Source organism: Oncorhynchus gorbuscha, linkage group LG12 (genome assembly GCF_021184085.1).
Source record: "Oncorhynchus gorbuscha isolate QuinsamMale2020 ecotype Even-year linkage group LG12, OgorEven_v1.0, whole genome shotgun sequence".
Taxonomy (NCBI): domain Eukaryota; kingdom Metazoa; phylum Chordata; class Actinopteri; order Salmoniformes; family Salmonidae; genus Oncorhynchus; species Oncorhynchus gorbuscha.
In genome coordinates, this window is record NC_060184.1 from 8756297 (window position 1) to 8767396 (window position 11100).

The window sequence follows — 11100 nt, forward strand, 5'->3', positions numbered from 1 at the left end:
AGGATGGAGGGAGGTAGAGGGGAGGATGGAGGGTCTGAGGAACTGGAGAGAGTGAGGACGTTAGAGGGGAGGATGGAGGGTCTGAGGAACTGGAGAGAGGAGGGGAGGACGTTAGAGGGGAGGATGGAGGGAGGTAGAGGGGAGGATGGAGGGTCTGAGGAACTGGAGAGAGTGAGGACGTTAGAGGGGAGGATGGAGGGAGGTAGAGGGGAGGATGGAGGGTCTGAGGAACTGGAGAGAGTGAGGACGTTAGAGGGGAGGATGGAGGGTCTGAGGAACTGGAGAGAGTGAGGACGTTAGAGGGGAGGATGGAGGGTCTGAGGAACTGGAGAGAGGAGGACGTTAGAGGGGAGGATGGAGGGTCTGAGGAACTGGAGAGAGGAGGACGTTAGAGGGGAGGATGGAGGGTCTGAGGAACTGGAGAGAGTGAGGACGTTAGAGGGGAGGATGGAGGGTCTGAGGAACTGGAGAGAGTGAGGACGTTAGAGGGGAGGATGGAGGGTCTGAGGAACTGGAGAGAGTGAGGACGTTAGAGGGGAGGATGGAGGGAGGTAGAGGGGAGGATGGAGGGTCTGAGGAACTGGAGAGAGTGAGGACGTTAGAGGGGAGGATGGAGGGAGGTAGAGGGGAGGATGGAGGGAGGTAGAGGGGAGGATGGAGGGAAGTAGAGGGGAGGATGGAGGGAGGTAGAGGGGAGGATGGAGGGAAGTAGAGGGGAGGATGGAGGGAAGTAGAGGGGAGGATGGAGGGAAGTAGAGGGGAGGATGGAGGGAGGTAGAGGGGAGGATGGAGGGAGGTAGAGGGGAGGGATGGAGGGAGGTAGAGGGGAGGATGGAGGGAGGTAGAGGGGAGGGATGGAGGGAGGTAGAGGGGAGGGATGGCGGGAGGTAGAGGGGAGGGATGGAGGGAGGTAGAGGGGAGGATGGAGGGAGGTAGAGGGGAGGTTGGAGGGAAGTAGAGGGGAGGATGGAGGGAGGTAGAGGGGAGGGATGGAGGGAGGTAGAGGGGAGGGATGGAGGGAGGTAGAGGGGAGGATGGAGGGAGGTAGAGGGGAGGGATGGAGGAAGGTAGAGGGGAGGATGGAGGAGGTAGAGGGGAGGATGGAGGGAGGTAGAGGGGAGGATGGAGGGAATAGACCAAGGGAGGATGGAGGGAAGTAGAGGGGAGGATGGAGGGAGGTAGAGGGGGAGGATGGAGGGAGGTAGAGGGGAGGATGGAGGGAAGAGAGGGGAGGATGGAGGGAGGTAGAGGGGAGGATGGAGGGAGGTAGAGGGGAGGATGGAGGGAAGTAGAGGGGAGGATGGAGGGAAGTAGAGGGAGGATGAGGGAAGTAGAGGGGAGGATGGATGGAGGTAGAGGGGAGGATGGAGGGAGGTAGAGGGGAGGATGGAGGGAGGTAGAGGGGAGGATGGAGGGAAGTAGAGGGGAGGATGGAGGGAGGTAGAGGGGAGGATGGAGGGAGGTAGAGGGGAGGATGGAGGGAGGTAGAGGGGAGGATGGAGGGAGGTAGGGGGGGAGGATGAGGGAAGTAGAGACCAAGGGAGGATGGAGGGAGGTAGAGGGGAGGATGGAGGGAAGTAGAGGGGAGGATGGAGGGAGAGTAGAGAGGGGAGGATGGAAGGAAGTAGAGGGGAGGATGGCAGGAGGTAGAGGGGAGGATGGAGGGAGGTAGAGGGAGGATGGAGGGAGGTAGAGGGGAGGATGGATGGGGAAGTAGAGGGGAGGATGGAGGGAAGTAGAGGGGAGGATGGAGGGAGGTAGAGGGAGGATGGAGGGATGGCGGAGGTAAAAGAGGGAGAATGGGGGAGGTAGAGGGGAGGATGGAGGGAAGTAGAGGGGAGGATGGAGGGAGGTAGAGGGGAGGATGGAGGGAGGTAGAGGGGAGGATGGCATGAGGTAGAGGGGAGGATGGCATGAGGTAGAGGGGAGGATGGATGGAGGTAGAGGGGAGGATGGAATGGAATTCAATTAACAGGTGTACCTTCAAAGTTAAAAGTTACATTTGTGGGATTGCATTCCTTCTTAAAGTGTTTGAGCCAATCCATGAGTTGTGTTGTGACAGAAGATAGCCCTATATGGTAAAAGACCAAGTCCATATTATGGGAAGAACAAGGTAGGGGTGGTGTACAGAAGATAGCCCATATATGGTAAAAGTAAAAGACCAAGTCCATCCATATTATGGGAAGAACAAGGTAGGGGTGGTGTACAGAAGATAGCCATATATGGTAAAAGACCAAGTCCATATTATGGGAAGAACAAGGTAGGGGTGGTGTACAGAAGATAGCCATATATGGTAAAAGACCAAGTCCATATTATGGGAAGAACAAGGTAGGGGTGGTGTACAGAAGATAGCCATATATGGTAAAAGACCAAGTCCATATTATGGGAAGAACAAGGTAGGGGTGGTGTACAGAAGATAGCCCTATATGGTAAAAGACCAAGTCCATATTATGGGAAGAACAAGGTAGGGGTGGTGTACAGAAGATAGCCATATATGGTAAAAGACCAAGTCCATATTATGGGAAGAACAAGGTAGGGGTGGTGTACAGAAGATAGCCCTATATGGTAAAAGACCAAGTCCATATTATGGGAAGAACAAGGTAGGGGTGGTGTACAGAAGATAGCCATATATGGTAAAAGACCAAGTCCATATTATGGGAAGAACAAGGTAGGGGTGGTGTACAGAAGATAGCCCTATATGGTAAAAGACCAAGTCCATATTATTATGGGGAAGAACATATATGGTAAAAGACCAAGTCCATATTATGGGAAGAACAAGGTAGGGGTGTACAGAAGATAGCCATATATGGTAAAAGACCAAGTCCATATTATGGGAAGAACAAGGTAGGGGTGGTGTACAGAAGATAGCCCTATATGGTAAAAGACCAAGTCCATATTATGGGAAGAACAAGGTAGGGGTGGTGTACAGAAGATAGCCATATATGGTAAAAGACCAAGTCCATATTATGGGAAGAACAAGGTAGGGGTGGTGTACAGAAGATAGCCATATATGGTAAAAGACCAAGTCCATATTATGGGAAGAACAAGGTAGGGGTGGTGTACAGAAGATAGCCATATATGGTAAAAGACCAAGTCCATATTATTAGGGGTGGTGTACAGAAGATAGCCATATATGGTAAAAGACCAAGTCCATATTATGGGAAGAACAAGGTAGGGGTGGTGTACAGAAGATAGCCATATATGGTAAAAGACCAAGTCCATATTATGGGAAGAACAAGGTAGGGGTGGTGTACAGAAGATAGCCATATATGGTAAAAGACCAAGTCCATATTATGGGAAGAACAAGGTAGGGGTGGTGTACAGAAGATAGCCATATATGGTAAAAGACCAAGTCCATATTATGGGAAGAACAAGGTAGGGGTGGTGTACAGAAGATAGCCATATATGGTAAAAGACCAAGTCCATATTATGGGAAGAACAAGGTAGGGGTGGTGTACAGAAGATAGCCATATATGGTAAAAGACCAAGTCCATATTATGGGAAGAACAAGGTAGGGGTGGTGTACAGAAGATAGCCATATATGGTAAAAGACCAAGTCCATATTATGGGAAGAACAAGGTAGGGGTGGTGTACAGAAGATAGCCATATATGGTAAAAGACCAAGTCCATATTATGGGAAGAACAAGGTAGGGGTGGTGTACAGAAGATAGCCATATATGGTAAAAGACCAAGTCCATATTATGGGAAGAACAAGGTAGGGGTGGTGTACAGAAGATAGCCATATATGGTAAAAGACCAAGTCCATATTATGGGAAGAACAAGGTAGGGGTGGTGTACAGAAGATAGCCATATATGGTAAAAGACCAAGTCCATATTATGGGAAGAACAAGGTAGGGGTGGTGTACAGAAGATAGCCATATATGGTAAAAGACCAAGTCCATATTATGGGAAGAACAAGGTAGGGGTGGTGTACAGAAGATAGCCATATATGGTAAAAGACCAAGTCCATATTATGGGAAGAACAAGGTAGGGGTGGTGTACAGAAGATAGCCATATATGGTAAAAGACCAAGTCCATATTATGGGAAGAACAAGGTAGGGGTGGTGTACAGAAGATAGCCATATATGGTAAAAGACCAAGTCCATATTATGGGAAGAACAAGGTAGGGGTGGTGTACAGAAGATAGCCATATATGGTAAAAGACCAAGTCCATATTATGGGAAGAACAAGGTAGGGGTGGTGTACAGAAGATAGCCATATATGGTAAAAGACCAAGTCCATATTATGGGAAGAACAAGGTAGGGGTGGTGTACAGAAGATAGCCATATATGGTAAAAGACCAAGTCCATATTATGGGAAGAACAAGGTAGGGGTGGTGTACAGAAGATAGCCATATATGGTAAAAGACCAAGTCCATATTATGGGAAGAACAAGGTAGGGGTGGTGTACAGAAGATAGCCATATATGGTAAAAGACCAAGTCCATATTATGGGAAGAACAAGGTAGGGGTGGTGTACAGAAGATAGCCATATATGGTAAAAGACCAAGTCCATATTATGGGAAGAACAAGGTAGGGGTGGTGTACAGAAGATAGCCTATATGGTAAAAGACCAAGTCCATATTATGGGAAGAACAAGGTAGGGGTGGTGTACAGAAGATAGCCATATATGGTAAAAGACCAAGTCCATATTATGGGAAGAACAAGGTAGGGGTGGTGTACAGAAGATCCATATTATGGGAAGAACAAGGTAGGGGTGGTGTAGCCATATATGGTAAAAGACCAAGTCCATATTATGGGAAGAACAAGGTAGGGGTGGTGTACAGAAGATAGCCATATATGGTAAAAGACCAAGTCCATATTATGGGAAGAACAAGGTAGGGGTGGTGTACAGAAGATAGCCATATATGGTAAAAGACCAAGTCCATATTATGGGAAGAACAAGGTAGGGGTGGTGTACAGAAGATAGCCCTATATGGTAAAAGACCAAGTCCATATTATGGGAAGAACAAGGTAGGGGTGGTGTACAGAAGATAGCCATATATGGTAAAAGACCAAGTCCATATTATGGGAAGAACAAGGTAGGGGTGGTGTACAGAAGATAGCCATATATGGTAAAAGACCAAGTCCATATTATGGGAAGAACAAGGTAGGGGTGGTGTACAGAAGATAGCCATATATGGTAAAAGACCAAGTCCATATTATGGGAAGAACAAGGTAGGGGTGGTGTACAGAAGATAGCCATATATGGTAAAAGACCAAGTCCATATTATGGGAAGAACAAGGTAGGGGTGGTGTACAGAAGATAGCCATATATGGTAAAAGACCAAGTCCATATTATGGGAAGAACAAGGTAGGGGTGGTGTACAGAAGATAGCCATATATGGTAAAAGACCAAGTCCATATTATGGGAAGAACAAGGTAGGGGTGGTGTACAGAAGATAGCCATATATGGTAAAAGACCAAGTCCATATTATGGGAAGAACAAGGTAGGGGTGGTGTACAGAAGATAGCCATATATGGTAAAAGACCAAGTCCATATTATGGGAAGAACAAGGTAGGGGTGGTGTACAGAAGATAGCCATATATGGTAAAAGACCAAGTCCATATTATGGGAAGAACAAGGTAGGGGTGGTGTACAGAAGATAGCCATATATGGTAAAAGACCAAGTCCATATTATGGGAAGAACAAGGTAGGGGTGGTGTACAGAAGATAGCCATATATGGTAAAAGACCAAGTCCATATTATGGGAAGAACAAGGTGGGAAGAACAAGGGGTGGTGTACAGAAGATAGCCATATATGGTAAAAGACCAAGTCCATATTATGGGAAGAACAAGGTAGGGGTGGTGTACAGAAGATAGCCATATATGGTAAAAGACCAAGTCCATATTATGGGAAGAACAAGGTAGGGGTGGTGTACAGAAGATAGCCATATATGGTAAAAGACCAAGTCCATATTATGGGAAGAACAAGGTAGGGGTGGTGTACAGAAGATAGCCATATATGGTAAAAGACCAAGTCCATATTATGGGAAGAACAAGGTAGGGGTGGTGTACAGAAGATAGCCATATATGGTAAAAGACCAAGTCCATATTATGGGAAGAACAAGGTAGGGGTGGTGTACAGAAGATAGCCATATATGGTAAAAGACCAAGTCCATATTATGGGAAGAACAAGGTAGGGGTGGTGTACAGAAGATAGCCATATATGGTAAAAGACCAAGTCCATATTATGGGAAGAACAAGGTAGGGGTGGTGTACAGAAGATAGCCATATATGGTAAAAGACCAAGTCCATATTATGGGAAGAACAAGGTAGGGGTGGTGTACAGAAGATAGCCCTATTTGGTAAAAGACCAAGTCCATATTATGGGAAGAACAAGGTAGGGGTGGTGTACAGAAGATAGCCATATTTGGTAAAAGACCAAGTCCATATTATGGGAAGAACAAGGTAGGGGTGGTGTACAGAAGATAGCCCTATATGGTAAAAGACCAAGTCCATATTATGGGAAGAACAAGGTAGGGGTGGTGTACAGAAGATAGCCCTATTTGGTAAAAGACCAAGTCCATATTATGGGAAGAACAAGGTAGGGGTGGTGTACAGAAGATAGCCATATATGACAAGAACAGCTCAAATAAGCAAAGAGAAATGACAGTCCATCATTACTTGAAGACATTGGGGCGGCAGGGTAGCCTAGTGGTTAGAGTGTTGGACTAGTCACCGGAAAGTTGCAAGTACAAATCTCCGAGCTGCAGTTAACCCACTGTTCCTAGGCCGTCATTGAAAATAAGAATTTGTTCTTAACTGACTTGCCGAGTTAAATAAAGAACATTAAGGTCAGTCAATGAGGGAAAATTTTAACAACTTTGAAAGTTTCTTCAAGTGCAGTCGCAAAAACCATAAAGCGCTATGATGAAATGATGAATGAAATGATGAAACTGGCTCTCATGAGGACCACTCTGCTGCAGAGGATAAATTCATTAGAGTTAACTGCATCTCAGATTGCAGCACAAATAAATGGAACAGGCACATCTCAACATCAACTGTTCAGAGGAGACTACGTGAGTCAGGCTTTCATGGATGAAGTGCTGCAAAGAGACCACCACTAAAGGACACCAATAAGAAGACAGCCAGGAAAACATGAGCAATGGAGACTCGACCGGTGGAAATCTGTCCTTTGGTCTGATGAGTCCAAATCTGAGATTTTTTGCTTCCAACCGCCGTGTCTTTGTCAGATGCAGAGTAGGTGAATGGATGATCTCTGCATGTGTGGTTCCCACCGTGAAGCATGGAGGTGGTGGTGTTACGGTGTGTATTTTCATTTGCTGGTGACACTGTGATTAATTTACAATTCAAGGCACACTTAACCAGCATTGCTACCACAGCATTCTACAGCGATACGCCATCCCATCTGGTTTCTACTTAGCGGGACTATCATTTGTTTTTCAACAGGACAATGACCCAACACACCTCCAGGCTGTGTAAGGGCTATATGACCAAGAAGGAGAGTGATGGAGTGCTGCATCAGATGACCTGGCCTCCACAATAACCTGACCTCAACCCAATTGAGATGGTTTGGGATGAGTTGGACCGCAGAGTGAAGGAAAAGCAGCCAACAAGTGCTCAGCATATGTGAGAACTCCTTCAAGACTGTTGGAAAAGAATTCCTCATAAAGCTGGTTGAGAGAATGCCAAGAGTGTGAAAAGCTGTCCTCAAGGCAAAGGGTGGCTACTTTGAAGAATCTAAAATATATTTTGATCTGTTTTTGGTTATTTCATGATTCCATTTGTAGAATACAATGTAGAATAAAGAAAAACCCTTGAATGAGTAGGTGTGTCCAAACCTTTGACTGGTACTGTATGTGTGATTTTTTGGGGGGGATTTATGATGGCCTATTATCATGCAACCGGGTGAGCGGGGAGCAAATACATGTTATTTGTGCTTTAAAATAGCTAATGGAGGACGATTTCACCGTGGTTCATTTTCCTGCCAGCCAGGTAGACTATACTCCTATACTCGTCATAAATATAAACAATGTGCTTAATATTAGAAAGTTGAGAAATAAATATAGGAGGCCTAGCCTATAGAAAGCTGAAGAGATCCTCCTCTTTTTATTAGCGGCCATCACTCCGTTTTCTCACGCAAATGCAAAGCCTATAGAAATGTTGCACAGCATGAGCTCATGGGCTCTCATGAAGTGTTTGATTAGATTTTCGATAACATTTGCATTGATATCAGAGTGATTAGAGGGACAGTAGAGTGCTGAGTACCAGGCAGTTAAGCACGTTTGGTAGACTACTAATGACCATCAGCAGCATCAGAGCTTGGAGAAGCCTAATTACCGTGACTAAACTGTCACGTGGAACTTGACCGCCTTCATGACTCGTGACCGCCGGTGTGGCGGTAATACGGTCACCCTAAAAGCCCTACTCCGGGCCGACGCTTGGCATTCTGCATGGTGATCTTAGGCTGCTCGGCCATTTCAAGAAGCTCCAGAAGAAGTTACTGCAAGGGGCATGGCTGAAAGTTACTGCAAGGGGCGTGGCTGAAAGTTACTGCAAGGGGCGTGGCTGAAAGTTACTGCAGGGGGCGTGGCTGAAAGTTACTGCAAGGGGCGTGGCTGAAAGTTACTGCAAGGGGCGTGGCTGAAAGTTACTGCAAGGGGCGTGGCTGAAAGTTACTGCAAGGGGCGTGGCTGAAAGTTACTGCAAGGGGCGTGGCTGAAAGTTACTGCAAGTTACTGCAAGGGGCGTGGCTGAAAGTTACTGCAAGGGGCGTGGCTGAAAGTTACTGCAGGGGGCGTGGCTGAAAGTTACTGCAAGGGGCATGGCTGAAAGTTACTGCAAGGGGCGTGGCTGAAAGTTACTGCAAGGGGCGTGGCTGAATTAGCCGAATCCACTTATTTGAAGGGGTGTCCAAATAGTGTAATTCCATCTTGACATTATGGGGAATTGTGTGTAGGCCCGTGACACAACATCTACATTTAATCCATGTTTAATTCATGCTATAACAACAAAAATGTGGAAAAAGTCAAGGGGAATGAATACTTTGAAGGCACTGTGTGTACATACCGGGAGGGGTGAACGTGACTAGGCAACAGGATAGATAATAAAATAGTGGCGTATGTGAGGAGTCCAAAAGAAGTTAGTGCAAAGTGGGTCAATGCAAAAAGTTGACAGGGAGCTCGGCCCCAGTGATGTTCTGGGCCATACGCACCACCCTCTGTAGCGCCATGCGGCCCGCATACCAGGCGGTGATGCAGCCAGTCAGGATGCTCTCGATGGTGCAGCTGTAGAACTTTGAGGATCTGGGGGCCCATGTCAAATCTTTTCAGCCTCCTGAGGCGGAAGAGGGGCTCCCGAGTGGCGCAGTGGTCTAAGACACTGCATCTGGTTCGAATCCAGGCTGTATCGTAAATGTTACATAAAAATTAAAAATAAATTCCTCATGACTGTTGTTGGTGTGTTCGGACCATGATAAATCCTTAGTGATGTGCACACCGTGTTCCTTTTGTCCAGGTGGGAAAGGGCAGTGTGGATCTGTTGGGGCGGTGAATTGGACTGTGTCCATGGTGTCTGATGATGATGATGGTGTTGATGTGAGCCATGACCAGCCTTTCAAAGCATTCCGTTGCTACAGATTTGAGTGCAATAGCCATTTAGACAGGTTACCTCGGCATTCTAGGGGAAAGGGATTATGGTGGTCTGCTTGAAACAAGTAGGTATTACAGTGTCAGGGGGAGGTAGAAAAACGTCTGTGAAGACACTTGCCACATGCTCTGAGTCCTGGTAATTCATCTGGCCCTGCGGCCTTGTTGACCTGTTTAAAAGGTCATGCTCACATCAGCTATGGAAAAGCTGGGATGAAGGGGGTTGTGGGAAATAAAGAGGAGGAGAGGGAAAGGCAGAAGGGGATCCGGGTTAGAAGAGTGGGAAAGAAGGGAAGAAGGGGGTTGTGGGAAATAAAGAGGAGGAGAGGGAAAGGCAGAAGGGGATCCGGGTTAGAAGAGGAGGGAAGAAGAGGGAAAGGCAGAAGGGGATCCGGGTTAGAAGAGTGGAAGGGAAGAAGGGGGTTGTGGGAAATAAAGAGGAGGAGAGGGAAAGGCAGAAGGGGATCCGGGTTAGAAGAGTGGAAGGGAAGAAGGGAAGAAGAGCCATATATACAAGGGTTGGGGTCAATTAAAATTGAAAGCCAGTCAATTCAGGAAGTAAACTGAAATTCCAATACAATAATTGAAAAAAAGGGCGTCTCTTTTCAACAACTTTGAGAAGCTATTTGTGCGAAAAGTTTTTCAATTCTTAAATTCAATTCACTTCCTGATTTGACTAACTTCAATTCAAATGAACCCCAACCCTGATAGATACATAGCTATTTACCTCGCTGGTTCTGAAGATGACTCTGTAGTTGTACTGTTGTCCATGCTCCTTGTGTTCTTCTAGCTTCTCTCTCCTCAAACTCACTGCTACTGGACCCAGAGTGTCATCTACACCCAGGTAATTCCAATGCTCTGGACAAGAGAGCGAGAGAGAGAAAGAAGAGGGGACAAGGTGAAAGAGGGAGGAGAGAGAAAGTCAGATTCTTTTTCTCCAAGGCATACAGACATTCATATCTACTCTACCTTAGCAATGCATGAATAGAGATGCTATAATCTCACTTCTCGGGTAGAAGTAGTTCCTGTTGTAACAGTAGGACCCCAGACCTCTCCTCTTCCTCCCAGATACACAGTTGAAGTCGAAAGTTTACATACACTTAGGTTGGAGTCATTAAGTTAAAACTAGTTTCTCAACCACTCCACAAATGTCTTGTTAACAAACTATAGTTCTGGCAAGTCGGTTAGGACATCTACTTTGTGCATGACATCAAGATATTTTTCCAACAATTGTTTACAGACAGATTATTTCACTTATAATTCACTATATCACAATTCCAGTGGGAAAATTCCAGAAAATGATGTCATAGCTTTAGAAGCTTCTGATAGGCTAATTGACATCATTTGAGTCAATTGGAGGTGTACCTGTGGATGTATTTCAAGGCCTACCTTCAAACTCTTTGCCTCGTTGCTTGACATCATGGGAAAATCAAACTAAATCAGTCAAGACATCAGATAAAAATTGTAGACCTCCACAAGTCTGCTTCATC

At 46.1% G+C, this 11100-nt stretch overlaps 1 protein-coding gene across 2 annotated transcripts in view; it reads right to left on the bottom strand.

Moving 5' to 3' along the window:
- Positions 1-11100, bottom strand: part of LOC123990498 (signal-induced proliferation-associated 1-like protein 1) — a 264229-nt gene that overhangs the window by 99584 nt on the left and 153545 nt on the right. For both annotated transcript variants that reach the window (XM_046291048.1, XM_046291049.1), the window contains one exon: positions 10338-10468. In XM_046291048.1, coding sequence (XP_046147004.1) covers positions 10338-10468 — 131 coding nt within the window. The remainder of the gene's footprint in view (positions 1-10337; positions 10469-11100) is intronic.